The sequence below is a fragment of the Hippocampus bargibanti genome, linkage group LG17 (assembly GCF_051943395.1).
Source record: "Hippocampus bargibanti isolate YZ-2025 linkage group LG17, ASM5194339v1, whole genome shotgun sequence".
NCBI classification, from domain to species: Eukaryota; Metazoa; Chordata; class Actinopteri; order Syngnathiformes; family Syngnathidae; genus Hippocampus; species Hippocampus bargibanti.
In genome coordinates, this window is record NC_142750.1 from 16,080,944 (window position 1) to 16,107,872 (window position 26,929).

Genomic DNA, 26,929 nt, shown 5'->3' on the forward strand with positions numbered 1-26,929 from the left:
GCACGCACGGAGAAAATTACATGCAAACAGGGTCGGATATATCGATAGTCCCGGTTATATCGATATTTTTTCGGCCTCCCTTGAATATCGATATAACGAGACTTTACTGTATATATATATACGTATATAGGGCCGGAGCTAGCAGCACAATTTTAGTTCACAGACGAAGCTTTTCGGATGCGGAGCGAAACGTCCGAGACCGTCAAAGAAGTGCACATGAGTGCTGAAGAAACCTTTTCATAGAGCCTTTAGTAAAGATATTTGCTTGTTAGAATACTCAATCAGCTGGACCACGACCATAATCCATCAAATGGTGTTGCTGTCATACACTGTAATGTCAAGGACAAAATATTGTTAACTATTATTGTAATTCAGCTGGCCACCTCTTCAGGGCGCTCCCCACCTACTGCCCGAAGACGGCTAAAATAGACTCCAGCATACACAAGAGCCTTGTGAGAATAAGCGGATTTGAAAATGGATGGATAGATGTTATTTTTTGTATGCCTTCCAAGGATTTTTAAAGACATGAAATGCACCGACTCTTCTTTCGTTGTTTTATTTGTCAATAATAAAATGGTTTTATCTGCATTTTTCCTCAACGTGGTAGTGTTATGACCAGGGTTTTATGCTGCCATTTCTGATGCGACTCATACATGAGTGAGATTGTCCGATACCGATTACGATACCAATCATATGGATTATCAGTACATCCCATATATTATAATTTCAATGCTTGATTTATCTTTAACCTTTTCAGAAACAACAGTTACAACAGCAGACAACATGTGATTAGGTTACAGGCTGCATGAAAGGGTTCAATTCGTTTTTGCATTGCTGAATCACATGATCAATTTTCTGTCTGTTTATTGCACAAAAGCAATGCAAGAAAAGCACTCACATATATATATCATGATTCAGTGACTGGTTTGGGATATGTTGTGGAGCATTAAGGCAAGGGAAATGGGGATGCTACATTGCACACAAGCTGGTCTCTATCAGCCGGTCATGATCGGTGGCCAATTGATTGTATCATCTGTATCTGTTGATTGTATCATCTGTATCTGTTGTTCTTTTTTTTTTTTTTTGCAAGGGTTCAGTTTCTATATTTTGATATTTTCATTTTAGTTTACGTGTAGACGTATATGCTTAGTCTATATGCTTCCTTCTCAGCTTTATTTTGCGTATGGCTGACTGTGGTTTTATCCCTTTCATGCACCTTGTAACTTCGTAACATGAGTTAAGTCGCAACTGTAGTTACCACTGTACCACTGTACCTGTCAGGGTGATTTTCATGATAACGTTAATGGATAAGTGTTTTTCAGCATACATTTTTTCCACATTGCCACGAATAATCCAAAACCAACTCGTGTCATGTTTCTCTTGTGACTACATGCTTCTTAAAATAAATGTTCTGACAGGCTGGGGGGATGAAGAGGCTTTCTGCAGATAATTGGTTGCTAAATCCTTCCTTCCCTTCAGTCTAACTGTGGGGATTCCACACAGGAAAAATGTGTTAACATCTACTACATGCATACACAACAGGGGAACTTTCTTATCTATTGCTGTGAATTTTCCACGTTGTTATCAAGGCAAGTGTTATTTTTCATTAAAGGCAAGTATGACAATCAGAACAGCCCGTCCAGACCGAGTACAACATTTTCGACGTCTCCACTGTCTCAAAAAGGTGGGTGTTAATCATTTTATCAGTTGCATAGGTTCTCATTCAGTGCTTCAAGTGTGTTTTATTTTCTTAAAATGCGTATTTTTGTAATTTCATTGTGTTTAACGATTTTCCAAAATGTGCAACAAATGACCTTGAAAGTGAATGAGCCAATAAAGTCTAAAATATCCTTCATTGTATTTAGCCAGAACGCAGATGTGAAATGTTTTCCACTCATGCCTCAAAATAAGAAATAGCTCTTCTTTCACAAAATATGTCTGTTTGTGATCTGATTTATTGTCACTGTATGAGTCTTTGTGTCGGTCATTTACAGTTGGATGCCGTTGTGGTTGAGATGCAAGACCCAAAAAATGGACTTAAAGGCTCTGAACAGAAACTCAACGTCACCACCATTCCACATGTCCTTGCTGGTAAAACACACAAAAAAATAATCTTAATCTAAAACCTTTTAGTTCTGCTAAATCACAAGTGTCACAGATCTGGCCCACCACCTCGTTTTATTTGCCTTGCTATAGCAAATCAAGCATGTCCAGTTCCATAATGCTTGGTAAAGTCTGAACCAAAATTTCAAATTATCCCATGTAAACTACAATAACAGTCATTATTCTTGACTTCAGATTTGAAAACTAGTCATTCATCAATTTGTTGTTCGCTCTGTATGTAGCATGTGTAGGGGATGAAACATTCTAATGCAGGTGTTGGGAACCTATGGCCTCTGGATCGTCGATAAAACTAAATACTGTACTGGAAATATTCTCGTTTTTTTCGCTATTCATTTCCTGTTTGGGCGGAAAGCGCAATTTTGATTGGATGATACCGACCTATGGCCGTTGATGTTGAAACAGGTAACCGCCCCCTTTTCAATAGGCCTAATGAGTTAAAAAAGAGTAGGCGAGTATCGTACACTTGAATGGACGGAAGGATTCACCTTTGTGGAGAGAAAATGTTCTGCCGTGATTCTAATTTGCAATAAAACAACACCATGAATGAAACAGTTGAAAATCAGTGGGACTTTTACAAGCCCCATGCTAACGTTAGCATCAATATACTTCTGTGAGAGATAGCAGAAAGCAAGTGTGCAAGCTAATGAGCAGTGTGCAGGCTAGCTAGCAGTAGCATCGCCTATGGACCCAATCATGAGGAACGGAAAACTATTCATATTAATGCTGAGTATTATCACAGTTATCTTAAATAATATATTCTGACATTTTATTGAAATTGTGTGTGTGTGTGTGTGTGTGTGTGTGTGTGTGTGTGTGTGTGTGGCTCTCACTGAAAAACATTCATAAATATTTTATTTTTATGGCTCTCTTAGTCAAAAAGGTTCACGACCCCTGTAATGGCTTTCCTATATTCATAACAACCCTCGAGAAATTGTAACTACAATCAATTTGACACCCTTACCCCAAACCTTTCATATAAAATTCCTCTTGTTCTTGTCATTATTTTTCGATGTTTAGAATTGTAACCTCAGAAAATGAGATAAACCAGTGGTTCTTAACCTGACTTTGATCGAACCCGAGAGGTTCTGTGAATCAGTCTCAAGGTTTCGACGGAGCCTCTGCCATGGCTGTGAACGCACACCCGAGTCAACATGACAATTGGTTATGACAAACTTGCTTGGCCATCACTGGCTGCAGATGATCACATTACATTGTTTGTCCAATCAGTGATACAAGAAATTTAGTTCGCTCAGTATTCCATGTCTGACTGCCATGATAGTACGTCATGAAAAGAAAGTAAACGTATATCCTGATTTTTTTCCTTTTCAGTATATTTTTTTGTGTGTGTATTTTTTAAAAGCCGGGTTTTTGTTTTTCACTAATGAAGACTTCGGTGAATGTGCATATAAACTGGTTGCGTTCGGTACCTCCAACAAGTTTAAGAACCACTGATATAGACAAAATGGAAAGGTGTAAAATACAAACCATGAACAATGAAATGAAAGAACTCTTAGCTTTATCTCTTCTTTCTATTTATAATATTTTATTTATTGTTGTATCTGTTTTCATTTTCTATGCTTGTGTGTGACTGTAAAGTGTCCTCGAGGGCTTTGGAAGGTGATTGAAATAAAAAGTATTATTATTATTATTATTATTATTATTATTATTATTATTATTATTATTATTATTATTATTAATCATCATTCATAATCATTATTAATATTATTATTATTATTATTATTATTATTATTATTATTATTATTATTATTATTAATAATAATAATAATAATAATAATAGTGGTTAGCATTACTTTCCATCAATATGTGAAATAATATTAAGGTACAGTGCCAACTAGACCATCATCAACATGTGCATTCTTATATGTTAAAAAAAATGGAGAAATCTTAATAACTGCACTTCTGGAGAAATAAAATAGACGCTCTACCTTTAATGTTTTTTTTTTTCGAGCTAAGAACAAACACAAGCTGTCACGGCTTTCTAAGCCCTTACAACGGGCTAAATAAGGAAAGCTTCAATTGGATGGGCTCTGCACACTTCTTTAGAAACTAAAGAGGGATTTTACTCTGGCCAAAGATCAGGAGGGTGAAAAGGTCAACTTTGTCACACATCACATTTTGCCAAATACCTTTTGAAGTAATCAGAAACCCTCAAAGACACCTTTGTACATATCAGCAGCTATACAGCAAATTCTCCCCACTTTTTGTGAGCCAATTCTCAGATTTTAAAGGTCCCTTTTCCAGACTCAACTGTATTTTCAGTGCAGTTTTATCTCCATACAAAGGTGTTCAAAAATATTTACATCAGGGCTTCAGAATATTGCTCTTGGGCGTTTTGCATCAGTAGTCAGAATCAGAAAGTCTTTAATAGTCCCAGAATGGGGAAATTTGCAATCCACAGCAGCAATTTGAAAGAGGGAGGGGTGGGGGCAATGAAAATATAAAAACAGAGTACAGTGATCCTTCGCTACTCCGCGGTTCACTTATCGTGGCTTCAGTGCATCGCTGATTTTTTTTCCAGGGAAAAAAGCTCATTGAGCAGAATGCTCCATGAGCTGTTCTCTATTCTCAAAAAAAGAAAGAGTGCCAACAACTACCGATAACAATGTTCTTCTCTCGGAGACAGACTCATTCAGTAGAAAAAGACACTACAGCGCAGCGGAGTCAGGACGAATAGGCGCAGCAGCAAAATATTGTTTTACAACACCGTTCTTTAAACTATTAAAAAAGAGGGTTTATTTTTTTGTTTCATTCTGCAGTATGTACAGTTTTGCATTGTAAAATAAAAAAAGAAAAAAAAAAGCTGACCACATTGTACTTTGCGGATTTCACCTATCGTGGGGTATTTTTGGAACGTATCTCTCGCGATAAACGAGGGTTCACTGTATTCTTAAGCATAATAGAAATGTCACAGGACTGAAATGTATAACTGTGCGAAAAATGTTTCATAAAGAACTGTACTTAGTGCAAAGCATATTTGATATATGACACTGTGTTGAGTCAACATAAGGTGGCTGTGTTATTTACAATACAAGAGTCCAGCTTTTTTTTTCCACGTGTGATTATTAAGAAGCCTGACAGCAGTTGGTAGGAAGGAGCGGTGGTACCACTCCTTGCAGCGTGGGTGTAACAGTCACTGGCTGAAAGAGCTACCCAGTGTTGTCAAGGTAGGGAGGAAGGGTGGGAGGGGCTGTTCATCATAGCTTTTAGTTTAGCTAGCGTCCGTCTGTTGCCCACCTCCTCCAGAGTGTCTAGCGAGCAGCCCAGAACAGAACAGAACACAACTGGCTCTCTTGACCAGGCTCTCCAGTCTGTTTCTGTCCCGGGTGGTGATGTTGCCTGACCAGCAGACAATTCCATAGTGGATGGCTGAAGCAACCACAGAGTCATTAAAAGTCTTCGGGAGTGACACCTAAACCCCAAAAGACCTCTGTTTCCTGGGTAGGAAGAGGCAACTCTGTCCCTTTTTGATTAGGGCATCCGTGAATGTAGTCCAGTCCAGTTTATTGTTGAGAATAACTCCCAGGTACTTGTAGGAGGTCACCCTCTCTATGTCCGTACCCTGGATGTTCAACGGTGCAGGTGAGGACTGTTTCCTGCAAGTGAGTAGTACTCTTAAGATTCAATGACAGTTCAGGAAACTGTATTGAGCAAAGCTCGACCAAACAAAAATAACTTTCCATTGATTCATTTTCAGTGCACGGGTTGCGTATTGTCTTCTCCAATTAAAATGCATTTTATGACTTTACTTGGTCTGTGTTTCACTGTGTCTAGTCTTGTTGAGTATTTCAGTTATTACCTGTTTTCAAACAGGTAAAGACATCATTGCATGGCTTGCCAACAAGATGCAGATCACCGCCGAAGGTACATGTCATCAAATGATGTCGATTTGCCAACTAGTTTCTCATTAAGAAAGAGTGTTGACTTATCAATAATTGTCAAACTACCTTTGGTTTTATAGAAGCCCACGCCTTTGGCACCATGTTAGTGGCCTACGGTTACATCTATGCCCTGCAGAACCACAAGAAGCTTGTCATGTGCAATGACAGCAGCCTTTACCGGTTCCAGGTAAATCACCATGCGGCTCATAATACTTGATGAATTGCTTCAAAACCATTTGCAGTTGCCAAATGTACACAAAACGAGATTGGAGTACACTGAGGTTTGGGTGCTTGTGAAGCAGAATGTAGGTGGAAATGCAGACTGGATAATTGTTTTCCAATATGAAGGGATTAGTGAACATGCCAAAATCAACCATTGCAAAGACACTTAAAAAAATCAAACTAGTAGATTAGAAGAGTGTCCCTGGCTTTCCCTGGCTCTGTTCAGCATTGATGTCAGTAGTGAGAGTATTGTCCTTTAGGCTAAAATTGATTGATGGCAAGGACAATTTTCTCCTACCAGCCAAACCTGTGGTGCTCCATTTGCAGAATTTGTAAACATGTTGGGGGCTATTTGTAGGTTGTCTTAAAGCACAAGTGTCAAAGTGAGGGCTCGGGGGCCAGTTCCAAAGTGAAGGCCCGAGGGCCAGGTCCATTTTATGTGGTGTGCAAAGGCAAATCATCCGTGTCAACTCCCATGATGCTTAAATCTCTACGGACATCTCAAATTGTCCTGCGTAATACATAACAGTGAAATTTTGAAATTATTTTGTTATCCTGTTAATACTCACGTGCGCAATAATTGAACACATTTTGACTGATTTACAATACGATACAATACAGTACATATTGATTTATATAGTGCTTGAACAACAGCTGAAGCTGGAACAAAGCATTTAACATGGACAGCTATCATATACATGGTAAAAAACAGTCACAAAGATAGTATAAAGCACCGGGGAGTAAAACCAAGATCAAGTCGGAATCATGCTGAGTCGAATGCCAAAAGTACAAGTGAGTTTTGAGACAGGTTTTAAAGCTGGGCAGCGAGTAACCTTGCAAAATGTTCAATGGCAGGACATTCCAGAGAGTGGGATCAGCAACAGAAAAGGCTCGATCCCCTCTGAGCCTCCGTTTAGTTGTTGGCTCATCTAATAATTTCGGGTCAGCAGATCTGAGGCATTGGGAAGGTGTTTAGAGGTGGATGAGCTCAGAGGTGTAAAGAAGAGTGAGAGCAATTTAAAGATTTGAAAACAAATAAGATAATGAAAACAACTCTAAAATGTATAGGGAGCCAGTGAAGGGATGCCTGAGGAGGAATTATGCTCTCTCTTGCGAGTGCCGATCAAGAGGCGAGCAGCAGCATTCTGGCCCAGCTGGAAACGCTTCATGGAGGATTGGCTGACTCCAAAGTAAAGCGCATTACAGTAATTGAGCCGAGATGTGACGAAGTCTTGAATTACTGCTTTAAGGTGCTCATGAGAAAGGAGAGGTTTTATTTTAGCCAGCTTCCGAAAATGAAAGAAGCTGGATTTAACAACATCACCAATTTATCGGTCAAGTTTAAAGTCACTGTCCAGTTAAAGACACAAGTTTAAAACTGTTGACTTCAGATAAGAAGCCAGGAGGCACAAGACTACTATGGATGAGATGTACACTGCCACAGGACCCAACAATATCGCTCCTATCTTCTTTTCATTGAAGTTCAAGACGTTTTGTGCCATCCAGGTTTTGATTTCCTCCAGGCAGGATAAAAGTGGCCTTAACGAGAAAGTGTATTTTTTGCTCAGTTGGACATAGATCTGACAATCATCTGCATAGCAGTGGAAGGAAATATCATGTTTCTTTAGGATTGAACCCAATGGGAGCAGGTATAGTGACAATAACATGGGCCCCAAAATTGAGCCCTGTGTAACACCACATGACAGAGGGGCAGTACATGACTTAGGGCTGCCAAGGCGAACACAAAAGGCTCTGTGAGCTAGGTAGTACCTAAACCAGTCAAGGGCACTAACAGTAATGCCCACCAAATGCTGCAAATGAGACAGTCGAATACTTTGATCCACTGCATCAAATGCTGCCATAAAATCTAATAAAACCAGACACACGTAATCTGCAGTGTCATTGGCCATGAGTATGTCACTAAAAATATGTAACAGTGCTGACACTGTGCTATGCATCGTCTTGAAGCCTAACTGGAAGACTTCCACGATGTTATGTTAATCAAAGAAAGATTTCAACTGCATGTGCACCACTTTTTCGAGCAATTTTGAAATGAAAGGCAATTTTCAAAACTAATGAGCCATCAATATTTGTATGTTCTTAGCAGTGTCTGAAACTCATGACAAAAAGTTCGCGGACACCAGGGCAGACAACTCTGAAAAGTTGCCTGCCCAGCCATAAAGTTGCCTGTCCCATTTTTCACAACTTTAAACACAATAAAATGACTAATCGCAAACCAATTGTTGCAAAGTACGTATTAAGGATTGATAATCAGAATATATAACAGAACAACACTTTAAATTTAAGTAATTGATGTCCCTACCACAAAAACTCCCTTGCTTAATTTATGGTAAATATCCCTTGCTGATGATTTTGCTCCAGTTGTCGTTTTTCCATACACTGTTCGGCATGTTGCACAATGCAATGTTTGCGTTGCGTCGTCTCTTACAAGCCACATGAACGCCTCTTTCCACGATGGTTTCAATGTACGTTTGCGTTTTGTAGCGTAATAAATTTTGTTAGCTTCTTTTGAATCTTTCTTCTGGGGCTGAGGTTTTGGCTTGATTCCTAACCACTTATCTATTGTTCGTGTGTTCTCTGTGCGTTTACTTTGGTAAATGATATGCAAATGCACCCAGAAGCACGAAGTTATTCGATGCAAGCTTATGATTGGCTGCCAAGTATGCAAATTTCCAAACAAACCAAAATTCCGAAATTTCCAAACCGAACCAAGATTTCAAAATCGGAATAAAGCAAACGTTTGATTTGAAAAGTTGTCGGCCACCCAGGCGGAGACGTTCTGTAAGTTGTACGCCCGACGTAAACATTATTTCAGACACTGGTACTAAGTAATAAATATTTAATATTTAATACCATATATCATACATTAAAATATCCATAATATAATATAGTAGCTCGCAACAAAAATGAGTTTGACACTTCTATCTTAAAGAATATATAATCAGGTTGAATGTGTATTTCAGCAATCATTAGCTAATTCAACAGACTTAACAGACATAGCGTATCCAGATGCAGGACCTCTTGAAGGTTCAGATCTAGTCCTTTAGAATGGCCCAGATTCTGTAATCCATATAAATAATATAACTTAATCAGTTTACTTTCACCTACGCAATATCAATCATCTCCATGTGTCTCTCACCATTCACTCCTCTGCTATCCTTGTCCACAGTCTCGTCACCTCCTGCATTGATTATTGATATTCACTTCTCATTGGTGTCCCTCACACATTTCTCCACAAACTACAACTAGTCCAGAATTCCGCAGCCCGGATAATCATCAGAACCCCCTTCTTTCACTACACACGTCTTCCAACAGATCCACTGGCTCCCGGTCAAACTTAGAATTGACTTCAAAATACTTCTTTCCACATTTAAAGTCATCCATCACCTCGGCCTTCAGTAGTGCTGCGTCTGAATCAATCCACAGCTGCAAGTGTGGTGTAATTTACTACACATCCACGAGAGCAGTCATTTTCAGCCTTTTTTGAGCAAGGGCACGTTTTTTACATTGGATATATTTTGTAGCACGCCACTAACCAAAAATGTTATAACATGACACTCAGTATATTTAATTACAATATAATTTCTCAATTCATTTATACACAGTCAGTGTGAAACCTGGGTCTGGTTAGATGAACACAAAGCCCCTTTTCAATAGGTCTCAGTCTCTCTCTGTATTTAGTTTTTATACAAGTTAAGTTTAAAAAGCTCAGCTCACACAGCATTGTTGGGCAGAAGGGGGAACTGTTTGGCAAAAGTCAACCAAAAAGTCAACAAATATATATACAGTATACAGGTAACATCCGATTTACGACCGGCACTTTTTTGTTTTTTAATTCTATGGCTGCCACCACTACAGCCAGCAACGCGACAGAGAAAGAGGTCCGTGCAGGGTGATTTATTAAGCTGGTTCCAAAAAAAAGACCAGGAGTTTCATCAAAAATAAAGAATACCATAAACGACGAGTGGGGGGGCCATGGGAAACCCAACAATGGCGAGAAGCAACTCGCACACGGTGGTGCAGAAACGGAACAATAATAATAATAATAATAATAATAATAATAATAATAATAATAATAATAATAATACATTTCATTTATACGCGGCTTTCAAAACTGGGAGGGGGGCTCGGACGAAGATATTGAAAGTCTAGGGTAATACAAAGTACAAATATAAGTTGACAGCGTCCCGTTTTCGTACCCGCTGTCCTGAAGAAGCAAGTGGTTGTAGCGGGGAGGTACCCAGCAAACTTCAACATTTTGGTATATAATAGTATTCAATAGAAAACATTGCTTAAAAACAACGGATTGACATCGTATACTATACTGTCGTAGAGGAGATGCCAGCGTGTCATTTGTTATGATCACGTGATCCTCGCGTCAGCCATTTTGAATGATTTTCGATTTACGACCGTTTGACTTACGACGGTTTTGTCGGAACGGAACCCGGTCGTAACTCGGATGTTACCTGTAGATATACGGTATAGGGCCAGAGCTACCAGCAAAATTTTAGTTCGCTGACGATGCTTTTTGGATGAGGAGCAAAATGTCTGACTCCTTCAGAGAAGTACAGATGATGGGTGAATAAACCTTTTCATCGATGGACCACTTCTGTACGCCTGAGAGCTTAGACAGACGAAATAAATGTTTTATTTATTGTTAGCAATGTTAGCCAGGAAATAACCTGTGACTTGAATAAACTCAAGAAATAATGTCATTCAACTGTTCAAATTTTTACTATTAACGTGTGGATTCATGATAACCTCATAAAATTGCAATATTATTTGGTATTTTTGCTAGCTTCTGAGCTGTTCAATCTTTCTTAATGATGTCCATCTATTCATGAAAAGTCCATCAATTAAATGGCTTTAACAGTATATCTGCAACCAAATCCATTTTTCTCCCCCTTCAGTCTTTCTGGGTTGACAACACCATGATTAAATCGACACAATATATTTGCTTATACAGCTTGCTACAGATACAGTGTGCTAGCTCAGGCCAGTATGCACTTGTCACTATCGGCTCGTGATACTGTGATTGGCTATTGACTAGCTAATCATAGTTTGCAAAAACTGACGTTTCCAGTGCTTTCTGGCAGGCCTTGGGTTGCCAACTCGAACTCTGATTGGCTAAAGCAACATTTTCATCGACATTAATTTTTATGCTCCAGGGCCCGCAGAACTGATTGTGAAGGCATCCATGTAAATATCTGACCCCTGTTTACAAATGATGGCTAATATGTGATTGTGTCAATAATCTGATCAGTCCTGAAGTAATCTTTGGCAATAATTTTTGGCAGTCCTGAAGTAATTGGCTTAACCTATTAGCCCGCCATCATCCAGCTGTCTATCTGGCTGGCTGGCTATCTAGCTAGCTACCTAGCTGACTATCTATTTGCTATTTCGTTAGCTAGCTAGCTGTTTGCTATCGATTAGCTGTCTTGCTGGCTATCTTGCTGGCTATATATTAGCTATCTAGCTGGCTATTAGCTATCTATCTGGCTAGGTATCTACTGGCAAGCTATTAGATATATGTTAGCAAGCTTTCTATCTATTTGAGTTACTTCCGGGTTGAGTGAACGCTGCCGCTGCTCACCCGCAGCAAAACTTCTTCTGTGACTATCAAGTGACCTTGAGAGTTTTGAAAGGCACTTTAAAATCAAATGTATTATTATTATTATTATTATTATTATTATTATTATTATTATTATTATTATTATAAAAGGGTGGAGGAGCGGAGGGGTGGGCAACATCTGTCTTAGCCAAATTCATGTGTGCCGCTGAGTATGTCAACTGCTTTCTTATTTTATCCTCAATGGTTACATTCTAGACTCCATACTTTTGGCCTACACAGAAATGGGTTGCAGATGACACTGACTATGGTGAGTGATGTTTACAGCAGCTCATTGAGAGGCTATGACATAAGTAACTGAAATGCAACTACAGTGATACCTTGGCTTACGAACTTAATTGGTTCCCAGACAAAGTGTTTCCCATAGGAAACCATTAAAATGGATATAATCAGTTCCCAGGTCCCCATAAAACATAATTTTCTGTTCTAATCTTCTAAGCTTTAAAACTACACAAAATATACCTTATTTTCTGTATAATATATGTGCTATGGTATTATAATTAAAGAAATAAACTGTACTATATAATAAAGTTGTTTTATTGACCTTTGTGATGGTCGTTGATGGCTTGATGGAATGGAGTAGCCGTTTTCATCAGCATTAAACACTTGATGAGGAACGGAGCCTTCTTCTTCCACCATTTTGAGGAGTGATACCTTGTAGGTGCTTTCCCTGTGATAATTTTATCTAGTACCTCATCAATTGTGTTCTGTTTAGCTGGGTTGAGAGCTTTTTGCATCAAGTGTACAGATGGCTTGTGCGGGTTGTTTGTGGAGCCTGATTGATGGGATATTTTAACCTTGCAGTCTACACTCTGCCTTTGAACTAACCTTAAGTTGAAACTCTCACTGTCATCTGCCTGTCTCTTTAATTTTTAAACCACCTCGCCTCACTGCTGCGTTCTTGACCAATCACGTCAATCACGAGGAATAGAGGACAAAAACAGTCGGCTGCCATCTTGTTGTTAGAAGAACGGGCTCGTTCGCGAATGACACATCACTCATTGAGGCAGCTCCGTGTACGAAAAATGTTCGTATGCCAAGGTAAAGTTCGTATGCCAAGGTAAACTTTTCATAAATGTAACGTTTGTAAACCGAAAAGTTCGTAAGCCAAGGGGTTCTTAAACCGAGGGATCACTATATCTGAAATTACCAATATTGTCTTGATCAATGCAAGCAGTTTTTGAAAATGTCTTCTGATTATTTTCCGGCTTTTAGCCATTTATCTGGCAAAAAGAAACATTCGCAAAAAAGGCCAGTTGGAACCCTACGAACAGGTACAGAAAGTAATTTTAATGTCCTTTTTCTCAGTAGGTATGGCAACTCACGTTACGTGATGTTATTTGATTAATTTTGAAGTACATTATATTCAATAGTTCTTGTTTATTTTATTAATGTATTGGCTCACATCAATGAGCGAACATTTTTTCATGCCTCCATTTTCAACACAGGCACATTACAATCACTTGCATAAATGGCTATTCCACAAGTGGGACTTTATCGTGATGCAAGCCACTGAGCAACACAAGTATGTCATTCAATCTTATTTTCACAGTTTGTATTTTTTCATGGAAGAATATCAACTTTGTGTAGAAGATGGATAATTAAAAAAAGGCAAGATTATTTATTTATTTTTTAAATTTTCTAAAACACAGGTGTCAAAGTCAAGGCCCGTGGGCCAAATCCGGCCTGCCACATCATTTTATTCTGCCCGCGAAAAAAAATCAAGCATGTCAAGTGCCATGATGCTTGCAAAGTCCGAACCAAAATTTCAAATTGTCGTATGTCAACCAGAATAACAGTCATTATTCTTGGCTTCAGATTTGAAAACTATTTATTTGTTAATTTGTTGTGTATTCGGTATGTACAGTAAAGTCTCGTTATATCGATATTCAAGGGAGTCCGAAAAAATATCGATATAACCGGGACTATCGATATATCCGACCCTGTTTGCATGTAATTTTCTCTGTGCGTGCATAGAAATAGTATCGATATAACCGGGACTATCGATATATCCGATATCGATATAACGAGACTTTACTGTATTATGTGGAGGAGATGAAACATTCTAATCCTTTCCTCAAATTCATAACAGCCCCTGGAGGAAACTGTAACTACAATGTGGCCCGCGGCAAAAAAATGAGTTTGACACCCCTGTTCTAAAACATTAAAAATATAGATTTCAACGCGAGCGAAATTTCATCCTGTGCAAGGATTGTGTGGAAAATGTTTGAAAAAAACTGAGATTTTTTATTTTATATTTATTTTTTTAATATTCATGGAAAAACTGAATGGTGATTGGAAACACACAAACAAAATCCAGGACAAAAATATATGTTTACTGAAAATGTTGACAGACAAAATATCCATCCATCTATCCGTGTTCCGATCCGCTTTATTGGGGGTGGGGGGTGGGTGGGGACCTGGAGCCTATCCCAGATGGCTTCGTGAAGTAGGCAGGGGACACGATGAAACATTTGCCAGCCAATCACTGACACCAACAAAGTCTCAACAGAAATCGCTGGTCATGAAAAACAATGCATACCTGTCAACCTCCACGGCTCCATGCCCTTACAAACTGTCGTATTTTCCCTTACAAAATACAAAATAACCATAGTTTTTTTTCAAACATGTTTATTTATGTAGTTTAACATGTGTTTCGTTGTATCATTCTGTACATATTCTTAATAAATGATAAATTTACAAGTGTTGCTTAATTACTACAGTGTTCTCTATTTTATGCGAGTGTATGATCGCTATGTTTTCCAGACTTCTACGTTTTTGGCGTGCTCTTTGTATCAAAATGCGTCTTTAAATCATAGAAACCGCAGGCAGCTACTTTCACGTCTTTTTTGCAAGCAACACAATACGAATATTCCACACCTTTCTTCAAAGCTTGTATCAATCCCTCGTATCGTCCTGACTTTCGCTTTGTTCACGTGTGATCGGAATGATGCAATGGGAAATCCCCAGGCAGCAGGCGCATGCGCACAGTAGCATCAAACCGCAACAAAAAAACGATACCGAGATCGAGGCTACTGCGGCGAACACATTTGACTTGATTGATTTGCCGTTTCGTGATAGTCGGTGCATACCGGATGGTACCCATAATGATTTTCTTGCACGTTGTACATGTCTTAAAATGCATCATAAACGTACTTTGTACGGCAAAAACGTACAAGTTGACAGGTATGACAATGCCTGAACAAAAAGTGCTTAGAAGGGCAAGATAATAGGCAAAATGACAAGAGTTCAGTTTCACAAAACAATACAAAGAACAAGATCAAAACACGAAAAATAATATCAGTACTTACAAACAAGGGACGTCAGGGCAAAAATAACAATGGCAACAAGATCGAGAAATCAAGAAAACAACACTTGCACACAAGCAGCAAATAATCCAACAGAGACTTGGCAATTTGGCAGTCATTGGTGGCAGGTGTGCACACTGGATGGAAGGCTCTCCTCTGCCAACTGATGGAGACACACAAGAACAGAATCATGACAATATCGGTCAAATCATTATATAGACACATACAATAATAATAATAATAATAATAATAATAATAATAATAATAATAATACATAAAGCCATCTCTCTGATTAATAAATGAATTGCTGTTGAAGGTCTTCACAGTGTCACCTGTTTCTTTTATGTGTGTTAGGGCTACGAGAGAGAGAAAGAAGCCAGACCGTGTTGTGTTTGATTGCCAGGAGAGAGCTTACTGGATTGTAAACAGGCCCCCGGTAAGTGTCGATATGTGTGACAGGCAATTTTATAAAAGGCATTATTTCTTTATTTTCAAATATGTTTTCCTATACACATTTCTAGCGTCGTACTCATAGTGCTTTAGATATTGGACCAGACCGCCTGATTGACCCAACAGATGAGGTAACAGGTCAGTCTTTACTCACTCACTCACTCACTCACTCACTCACTCACTCACTCACTCACTCACTCACTCACTCACTCACTCACTCACTCACTCATTCGATCACTCACTCACTCGCTCATTCGATCACTCACTCACTCACTCACTCACTCACTCACTCACTCACTCACTCACTCACTCACTCACTCACTCACTCTTTTTTTTGTACAGAAACATATCAGATTGGCAGTCATTTTTTTATCATCATCAGAAAGCCTTTAATAGTCTCACAATGGGGCAATTTGCAATACAGTAAAGTCTATTTTTTTATGTGGGAAAACTACATCAGTCTATCCTGGTATTGAAGCATGTTGGACCAAAGAGAGGAGTCACATCTTTGGGGTGTTGCAGCTCCCACAATTTCGCAGATTAAAGTTGTCAACATCCGCTCTATTTCCACTCACAATTGTCCTTCACTTTGCTTTGTCTCTTTCTGTCTCTTTACTTTCAGGCTTCCTTACATAATAATGATGAGTGTTACAGTGGGTGAACTCCAGTTGCGTAAATTCCCATCCATGGACAATACCAGACCACATAGGGAAACGCAGTAGAGAAAATTCCAAATAAGTTTTCTTTCATTTTATAGAAATTGCAATAGTTTATTATGTGATCACAAAATGTGCTTGTTTTTGATCAATAAGCTTTTCCTTCGTTAGTTGTCTGTGTGTACCAATTAAAACCACAGTTTGCAGTTTGTTTTAAAACAAATGTATTTGTCTTCCAGAAAATCTCATTTGACCAATACAGACGTATGGTAAGTGTCAAGCTGTGGGTTTTACATTAATAATACTAACACAACGACTACTACTACTACTATTACTACTACTACTAATAGTAATAATAAATAATAATAATGGTAATGGTGATGTATTCTCTCACAAGACAAGCTCTCATTTTCAGTAATGTCAGGACAGAAACAAAACGACAACAGACCACATGGTATCAGAAGCAGATTCAAAGCACACTATTTCTCTTACAGTACGTATTGAAATAGTACACTATAATAATTGTGTAGGGTTTCAGTGTTTCTCCTCTTCACATTATAAACTGACGTTGTATGCCACCGTTATAATTTTTCAAATGCCAACTAAAATGTCTTTTATTGTAGAACATGTTCTACCAACAAGCCATCATGAGGTCAAAAGTCAAATCCAGTGTCTCGCTTGGAGCGTAAGTTCTTGTGAACATAATTCTACGTATTTTGATATTCAAAGTTCCAGTTTCCTTGAAAAACATCATGGGAGTTAGTTTATCATTACAAGAATAGTGAACGCTGGCGCAAATGGCGCAAAAGTTTTCTGCTCACCCGCAGAAAACTTTTATGTTCTTATCCTGTGATTGGAAAGTGTCCCTGAGAGTTTTGAAAGGCACTTATAAATGAAATGTATTATTATTATTATTAACATTTTGTGGACTGTCTAACATAATAACACGATAAGCTGTCCACTGTAGTGATCACTGTCCCTGAAAGGATTAAATTCACTCACTAAAAAAATTCAATCACTTAAGAAACTTGAGCAAAATATTTGTTTGTAAATATTTTTAATACAGTACTGTATGCCCTCATAATTGTCTCTTAACAGTCTGGTGAAGTACATCACAACCTACAAAAACCATGATCCCTTTCTGGCACCCTGCCTACCTAGCAATCCCTGGCAGACAGATAATGACTCATACTGGAATCTTAATATGAGAAGGTGAGAGCATCACAGCAAATATTATGTGAGTGTAAGAGTGTTGGTCATCCTCAACTCCAGAGATTACTTTGAATAAACAGTATTAACTTTTTTTTTGTGAACAGGGTTGAAGTCCCAACAAAAATGCGAGTCGAGCGTTGGTCCTTCAGCTTGTTTGAGTTATTGACCGATCTGCGAGGTCGTGACGACTTCAAGATCTTCCTGAAGAAGGAATTTAGTGGTATGTTTTTCCATGATATTTGCTTAATATTTCTCAAGGACTGAGGTTTTTCGCTGTTACCAGTGCTTTCAAGCATTTTTATACAGGGTGACCCAAACAGTGCATACCCATGAAAATTTCAATTGGGGCTTTGATTAAAAAGCTATTTATTTGAAATTACAGTGAGACCTCAGTTTACGAACTTAATTGGTTCCCAGACAGAGTGTGTAAGCCAAAAAGTGTGTATCAAAAAAAATTCCCATAGGAAACCATTAAAATGGGAATAATCCGTTCCCAGGTTTCCATAAAATGTACTTTTCAACTAAATAAGCCTTAAAACTACACACAACATACCTTATTCTATGTATAATAAATCTGCTATTGTATTGTAATGAAAGAAATACACTGCACTGTATAATAAAGTCACTTTATTTACATATGTGATGGTCGTTGATGGCTCTTAATTGACACCTGTTGCTTTCTGACTTGTAAACTGAGGCATCACATTATCGTTCATCATATCATAGCCTTTTCTGAATGGAACTGTTCAATAAAAGCCTGCACAAATCAAATCCTCTGTGTTGAGGACCACATTATGGTCAGCAACAAGCTCCCTGATGTCATCTGCATCCACTTCTTTACTTCGTGACTTCGTTACTCTCAGGGAAGTGACACACAGCGTGAGAGATGTGTCAGGCTGAGATTCACATGACAGCCGCGGTGTGCACATATGACGCCACAAACGCAGACCTCGTTCGTGTTTCTCAATGATCTCATTCTCCTCGACTGTGATTTTATTTTTTGTGTCTTCTCCGGCTGAACACGAGCCTGTAGTGGTTTTTTTCGGTCCCATAATAGTGAAATTATCTGCAAAAAGCTCCTAAGAGTCGATCGACGTGTGAATTCAGAGAGGGGGCGTGGAAAGTAGCGCCGGCTGGAGTGCTGTTCGGTCGTGTGCTTCCGCCGAAGATCCGAAGATCACTCAGCCAGATCCGAAGAGCACTCCGCCAGCCGTAGTGGGTGTGTATCGCGAAAAGTAGTGCGTATTTCAAGATTTAATTTTCATAAATTTGACGTTCGTAAGACGAAAAGTTCGTAAGATAAGGTGAGGTCACACTGTACAACCACACATTATTCAGTTTATGGAAGACCATAAACTTGTGAGTGTGTAAAAGTGATTGACAACTTTGTCAGACGAGTACAGGTTGGCTTGCAATGAAATGGTGGGCATTTGGAACACATACAATTTGGGAAAGCCATAAATTGACTAAAAATTGACAGAAATAGCTGAAACTCTGGTGAATGGTCCTCCATAAACTGAATTATGTGTGGTTGTAATTTGAAATAAATTGCTTTTTAATCAATGCCACAATTGAAATTTTCATGGGTACGCATCTTTTTGGGCCACCCTGTATTAGTGTATTACGTGTAATTTTTCATTTGCAGGGGAGAATTTAGCCTTCTGGGAAGCAGCTGAGGAACTTAAATGGGGAACTGCAGCATCCATGTCAACTAAAGCTGAGACGATCTTCAAGTAAGACACACACCCCTAAAAACTATTTTGAAAGTGAGAGGACAGAGTAATCTTGACATACCAAGCAAGTTGAAAAAAACATTAATCTGATGAAACAGTAAAACTGCATTAAAGCAGAATTGGAGGAAGGAAATAATGTACTTTAAAGGACAACCGACACGTCCGGAAAAGTTTCGTCCATAATTTGTACTTCACTTCAAATGACTTTTACTGACCGCATTTGACAAAGATTCCACCGCATATCGCTATATTTTACGTTTTAAAACACGCGCTGAATATTCATGAAATCTCGTTATCGAGTTGATGACGATGCCAGAGTGACGTCACTGAGGGAACGCCACTGACCAAGAAAGCGACACACTGATGTCTGAAAACACCGTGTTGATTGCGAAATTAGAAGGATAACTACATAAATAACACAATGGTGAATCGTTGTGTGGCAGCCAATTGCGGTAACACGCATAAAGAAGGTGTAACTTTACACAAATTCCCAGCGAACAAACCAGCCTTTTCCAACGGGGGACACCCTGAATTGGTTGCCAGCCAATCGCAGGGCACACAAAGACATACAACAGTCACTCTCACACTCACACCTAGGGACAATTTGGAGTGTTCAATCTGCCTGCCATGCATGTTTTTTGGAATGTGGGAGGAAACCGGAGGACCCGGAGAAAACCCACGCGGGTCCGGGGAGAACATGCAAACTCCACACAGGGAGGCCGGACCGGGACGCGAACCGGCGACCTCTGCACTGTGAAGCCGGTGTGCTAACCACTCGACTACCGGGCCGCCCATGTCAATATATATATATATATATATATATATATATATATATATAATCCTCCCACACGCCAAAAACATGCAAAGCAGGCAGATTGACCACTCCAAATTGTCCCTAGGTGTGAGTGTGAGAGTGACTGTTGTATGTCTTTCTGTGCCCTGCGATTGGCTGGCAACCAATTCGGGGTGTCCCCCGCCTCATGCCCGAGGACAGCTGAGATAGGCTCCAGCAACCCCCGCGACCCTAGTGAGGAATAAGCGGTACGGAAAATGAGATATATCCCGGTCCGGCCTCCCCGGACCCGCGTGGGTTTTCTCTGGGTCCTATGGTTTTCTCCCACACTCCAAAAACATGCATGGCAAGCAGATTGACCACTCCAAATTGTCCCTAGGTCTGAGTGTGAGAGTGACTGTTGTATGTCTTTGTGTGCCCTGCGATTGGCTGGCAACCAATTCAGGGTGTCCCCCGCCTCATGCCCGAAGACAGCTGAGATAGGCTCCAGCAACCCCCGCGATCCTAATGAGGAATAAGCGGTACGGAAAATGAGATGAGATATATTAACATAAAAATACGTAGAAATGAAGTAACATCGGATGTTTCTTGATGTGTATACAAAAACGTTCCATCAAAAACTCTTGGCTCATCTCCCCACATTTATTAATTTTGGAAGTGTCCTAATGCACAAATGAAAGGCACATGCATTCCGATATAATCGGAGAAGTCAGGCTGACAATTGGTTTGTGATAGTAGCTGTGGGTGAGTCACGGCCATGCTGTCCTGAGGCTAGTATCTTATCTTCAATTAAGTCCTTGGAGTATCACTCTAGAAAGTTGATATAAATCTAAAAGAATTCATTTTTCTGGTCCGCTTTATCCTCACGCGGGGTTGCTGGAGCGTAGTCCAGCCATCTTTGGGCACTAGTCGGGGGACACCCTGAATTGGTTGATGGGCAATCGTAGGGCACAGAGATAAACAACCATACGCTCTCCCACTCACAACTGGGGACAATTTGGAGTATTCAATCACCGTGCCATGCATGTTTTTGAAATGTGGGAGGAAACCGGAGGACTCATAGAAAACCCAGACAGGTCTGGGGAGAACATTCAGACTCCACACAGGGAGTCCAGAGCGGGATTTGAACTCCCGACCTCTACACTGTGAAGTCGGCGTGCTAACCACTCGTCTACCGGACTGCATCTAAAAGCAGAGAGCGATAAATTATATTATTTATGTATTATTTTTATCGGCTGTTTGGCTTGTGTCCAAGATGGACCCCACCTTCAAATTGTTTGATGACCCTAAAGAAATTACATGGGGCTAGAAGATTTTGCTGGTTGATGCACATGCATTTTGCATCATGCCTAGCCTCCTAATTTTCTTTGGGTGAATTGGGGGCCTCTGGACGCCACCCAATCAGGTGGATCAACGAAGCATTTGTTCCCCTTGCACATCACTCTCTTATGGGTTATTCGTGAGAAACGACGTACCCTGGACTAATTGCCAATTGTGAATGGAAATTCCTAAAGACCTACATACACCTTACTGCAGTGTCATTTTCATCAAGATACATTCAATGTGTTCCAGGACCTTTCTGGCCCCTGGCGCCCCCCGCTGGATCAACATTGATGGCAGGACTATGGGTCTGACTGTGAAAGGCCTGGACCATCCTCACCGCTATGTGTTGGAGGCTGCACAGACACATGTCTTCTTGCTCATGAAAAAGGTGACCACATTATGATTGCAGTAGCGTTCTAAAAATCAAAGGATATTCATTCATTTATGTTAATTATTTTTTTAAACAAACCCAATTCCACTGATGTAAGGACGATCAGCTGAATTTAAATAACAACTACAGTAAAGTCTCGTTATATCGATAGTCCCGGTTATATCGATACTATTTCTATGCACGCACGGAGAAAATTACATGTAAACAGGGTCGGATATATCGATAGTCCCGGTTATATCGATATTTTTTCGGACTCCCTTGAATATCGATATAACGAGACTTTACTGTAAATTATTTTTCATTCATTCAGGCATTCATTCATCCATTTATTCATTCATTCATCTTCAGGATGGCACAGTAGTCGGGTGTTTAGCTACTTAGCACATTGACATCACAGCTTCGAGGTACCGGGGTTCAATTCCAGCTCTGGCTTTTCCGTGTGAAATTTTCAAGCTCTCCTCGGCCTCGCGTAGGTTTTCTCTGGGCCCTCCGGTTTCACCCCACATTCCAAAAACACGCATGGCAGGCTAATCAAACACTCTAAATTGTTCCTACATGTGAGTTTGAGCACGGATGCGTGTTCATCTATGTGTGTGCTCTGCGATTGGCAATCAGTTTAAGGGTGTCCCCGCTTACTGCCTGAAGACAGCTGGTATAAACTCCAGCACCCCCCGCAACCTTAGCGGGGATAAAGCGGTTTGGAGAATGGATGAATGAACGAATGAATGAATGAATGAATGAATGAATGAATGAATGAATGAATGGGGGTGTGCTGGAGCCTATCCCAGCTATCTTCAGGCAGCGGGCAGGGGACACCCTGAATCTGTTGCCAGCTAATTGCAGGGCACACAGAAACGAACTCGGAAAAAAAAATCTATGCAGAGCCGGGGAGATGACCTCTGCACTGTGACGTCGACGTGCTAATCACTGGCGACTGAGCTACCAGTTTGTTTGTTTTTTAATCTGTTCTCTGTCCCATGTGACATCTTTCATGTAGGATACTTTTTTCCGTTACCTCAAGTCGCCAGTGTACAAGGACATCCAAAAGAAGTCATTAAACCCGCAGCCTCATAACTTCAGGTTAGTGAATGGAGTACCATTATTATTCCATATGTCAGCAGAGTCACATTTGTGGCATTTTCTTACACCCTCTGTATCAGTTGTTTTTTTTTTTTGTTTTTGACATGATTTATTCTTGTAAAACAGGGGTCGGGAACCTTTTTGACTAAGAGAGCCATAAAAGTAAAATATTTAGAAATGTTTTTCAGTGAGAGCCACACACACACACACGATTTCAACAAAATGTCAGAATATATTATTTAACGTTAGCATGGGGCTTGTCAAAGTGCCACTGATATTCAACTGTTTCATTCAAGGTATTGTTTCATTGCAAATAAGAATCACGGCAGAACTTTTTCTCTCCACAAAGGCGAATCCTTCCGTCCATTTAAGTGTACGATACCCGAGTAGTCATTTTTTTACTGGTCAGGCTTATTGAAAAGGGGCCATTTACCTGTTTCAACATTAACGGCCATAGGCCAGTATCATCCAATCAAAATTGCACTTTCCGCCAACTGCCGCCCAAAAGGGAAATGAACATCGAAAAAGCGAGAATAAGTACAGTACAGTAGAAACTAACTCATGTCAAACCAAATCATGGTGAATATTATCCAGTCCCAAAAGTCACTTACATTTGGTAAGAGTAATCGTGTTTCTACTTCTTTATTGTATAGTCAGGCCCAGTTAGAGCAAAATGCTCAGAACCGAAGCCCAGGTATCCATCCCATCATCCTTTGGAAGCAAGAAGAGGAGGAAAAAGCAAAGGCTGCTGCAGCTGCTGCCCCCGTTGATGTCAAGGCTATGATGAGTAAAATTGACAGAAAGAAATAAAGAAAAATAATACTTGTGTGTTGGCAAAGGGTGTACAGGTACACTGAGAACATAAATAATTTATCCTCTGAAATAATGACATAAAATTACATAGGAAAGCCTTTAATAGTCTCACAATGGGGAAATTTTTGAATCATAACATTTTTCGTAACGGTACTAGTTATCTGTTTAGTTCTAGGTGCTGGCAGACAGTATAGTTAATACTGTGAAATGGGTATCAAAATGTTATCAATTGTCTGTGTATCTGGATGCTTTAAGATACAATATACAGTATACATATATTCTTGACATGTAATAGTGAAATCCAGACATGACAGCAATGTATGTTCAGTTATGTGGTTCATTCCAGAAAAGTAAAAATTGGACAAAACTTGAAATTGATCGATCTGTGATGAAAAGAAAATGACTGCATTGCTTTTATTTGTGTAAATCTATTTGGAACAAACATTAAATATAGCAATTCGATTTGGTGCCATTTTTTTTAGTAAACTACGATAATCCCACATTTTGCTGTGGACAAATACTCTGGTCATTTGAATGCTTGGCTGTTACAGCTTCACCCATCAATGAATGCACGCTCAGCAGAGCACTTTATAGTATGAAAGCAATATAGTATTAATTTCAACCCCAATTCCAGGTTAGGATATGTTGAAGATGAAAACGGAATACCATGATTTATTTGAATACAAGACAGGATATTTAATGTTCCAACCAAGAAAGATGTTTTTCACAAATATTCATTAACTTTGTGGCCTAAAAAAGTATAAGAGTGCTCATCAAACACCCATTTGGAACATCCCACAGTGAACAGGATAGAACTGCATGGAAGAGAATTGGCTGAAAAGCTACATTGAACGCCCATGACTAGATCCCTCAGACTGCAATGCATCAAAAACCGACATTGTGTTAAAAATTCCACATCGGCATAGGCATCGATGAGAAGGTTTCTTCAGCCGTCATCTGTACTTTTTTGAAGGTGTCGGACGTTTCGCCTCCTATCCAAGAGGCTTCGTCAGCGAACTAAAGTCTTACTGGTTGTATCGGCCCTATTTATATATCCCTAATGTCCAGACATGGCGGCGCCGGACACAGCTATGATAGGTCCCTACTCTCAAGTTGGGGGGAGCAGAGGACCACTCCCTGTGGCCCCACTGATTGTTCCTACATTCCTGACTAACGACTGGCCTGTTTGCCCCACTCCCTCCGGTATCACCTCATCAGCATTACGAATGTTGTCTAACCTGTTTTGCCTAAGCAGGCTATTGTATGAACGATTCAAATTGAACCTCACCCCACCAGACCGGTTTAATGAAGGATTTTGTTGTTTTATGAGAATCGCTTCTTTAACTCCCCTTTCAAACCATCTATGTTCTTTCACTAAGATTTTAACCTCATTGTCGTCAAATGAGTGGTTGCTAGCTTTTAGGTGCAAATGTACTGCCGATTGAGGCCCACTCGTATTATCCCTGCGATGTTGATAAAGTCTTTTTTGGAGAATTTGTTGAGACTCCCCAATGTACTGCTCTTTACAATTTTCATTGTTACAATGTATGGAATAAACTACATTACTTTGTTTTTCATTTGGCAGCCTATCTTTTGGATGCACAAATTTTTGCCTTAACGTGTTTATCGGTTTGGAATTTTGTGTTGCCAAAGGACTCTCAGTAGTTTCTCAGAAACTCCTGCAATGTAAGGTACCTCCTCCTCTCCTTTTTGTATCTTGAGAATTTTTGGTTTCATTCCCTATTCTTTCTTTCTGACATTTGTTGAATGACCACTGAGGGTACCCACAGTTAGTGAGTGCTCTTCTGATATGTTTTGACTCCTTTTCTCTACCTTCAATGCTTCAGGAATGTAGGAACAATCAGTGGGGCCACAGGGACTGGTCCTCTGCTCCCCCCAACCTGAGAGTAGGGACCTATCATAGCTGTGTCCGGCGCCGCCACATTAGGGATATATAAATAGGGCCGATACGACCAGTAAGACTTTAGTTTGCTGACAAAGCCTCTTGGATAGGAGGCGAAACGTCCAACACCTTCAAAAAAGTACAGATGACGGCTGAAGAAACCTTCTCATCGATGGACCACTCCTGTACGACTGAGAGCTTACACAGACGTATCGGCATAGGCACTTCAGAAAAACAACACTTGCAAATATAGTTTGGCGCTATACCAGGCATGGGCAAACTACGGCCCGCGGGCCACATACGGCCCGTTAGGCTTTTCAATCCGGCCCGCCGAACTTGCCCAAATTATAGTACAAACAGTGTCTAAAACTCATGACAAAAAGCTAGCGAACAACAGGGCAGATAACTGAAAAGTTGCCTGCCCCATTTTTCCCAACTTGAAGCAAAATGAGACCAATCCCAATAAGAAACATTGTCACAAAGTATAAAGTTTTTTTTTTTAAATCAAGAATGCACCAACTTCAAATGCTACCTTGCTTAATTTACATCAAATGCGCATGGCTGTAAATTTTCCTACAGTAGTCGATTGTCATTGTGGTGCACAATGCAACGTTTGCATTGATTCCTACGAGCCATTAAGCCCCTTTCATAAGTCTCATTACAGTCACGGTTTAATGTAAATTTACGTTTTGTAGCGTCACATATGTTGTTAGCTTCTTTTGAATCTTTCGTCTGGGCTGAGGTTCTGTGCATCTATTTTGGAAAATGACATGCAATTGCACGACTTTGTAACGCTTGCGAAAGTCCGGAAGAAGCAGGCTTCTGATTGGCTGCCGAGCCGAGTATGCGAATTTCAACTGCAGGTAGTCTATGTTTGTGTGCTCGGCGACGGTACACGTGTATTGTTTGCGCGTGACGGCGAGATCGTCAGTGAGGAGTTTGTTGAGCGCGCGGTCAGGACAAACCACCTATGATTTGGCGGAATTTAACACAAGTAGGTATTATTGAGCTTGAATATTTCGTTGTGTAATAATATGTTTTGAATGTTGAAAGTGATTCCATTTTTCAATAAATGTTGATTTCTTTGCCCCTTCGATGGAAACTTATTAAAAACAGACGCAATCTTGATAAATCACGGTGCATATGTTATTTTAATCTATTTCCATTTCCTCCTCCAAGTATCTGCGAAATAGTCTGTAAATGCCATATCTTGCATATTCCTTGAGACAAATGTATTAACTGATCAGGGATATTTTTCACATTTGAAAGACAGTTAATAAATTGGGTTGTAGTGTTTTTACTGTGCTATGAGGTTTGTACATACTACATTTAAAGGACAACCGGCACCATTTTTTGTTTTTGTTTCCCACTG

The 26,929-nt window shown here is 39.7% G+C and overlaps 1 protein-coding gene across 1 annotated transcript; it reads left to right on the forward strand.

Annotated features, from left to right (window-relative positions):
• Positions 1-1,474: 1,474 nt before the first annotated feature.
• rgs9a (regulator of G protein signaling 9a) lies at positions 1,475-25,556 on the forward strand. The gene is made up of 17 exons (XM_089019101.1): positions 1,475-1,684; positions 1,995-2,091; positions 5,956-6,006; positions 6,104-6,210; positions 12,094-12,145; positions 13,111-13,169; positions 13,344-13,420; positions 15,558-15,639; positions 15,725-15,784; positions 16,549-16,578; positions 16,933-16,994; positions 17,408-17,521; positions 17,626-17,741; positions 19,167-19,254; positions 21,620-21,758; positions 22,759-22,841; positions 23,495-25,556. The coding sequence occupies exons 1-17, from the start codon at positions 1,619-1,621 to the stop codon at positions 23,649-23,651; spliced, it is 1,440 nt and encodes a 479-aa protein (XP_088875227.1). The 5' UTR covers positions 1,475-1,618; the 3' UTR covers positions 23,652-25,556.
• Positions 25,557-26,929: the final 1,373 nt, after the last annotated feature.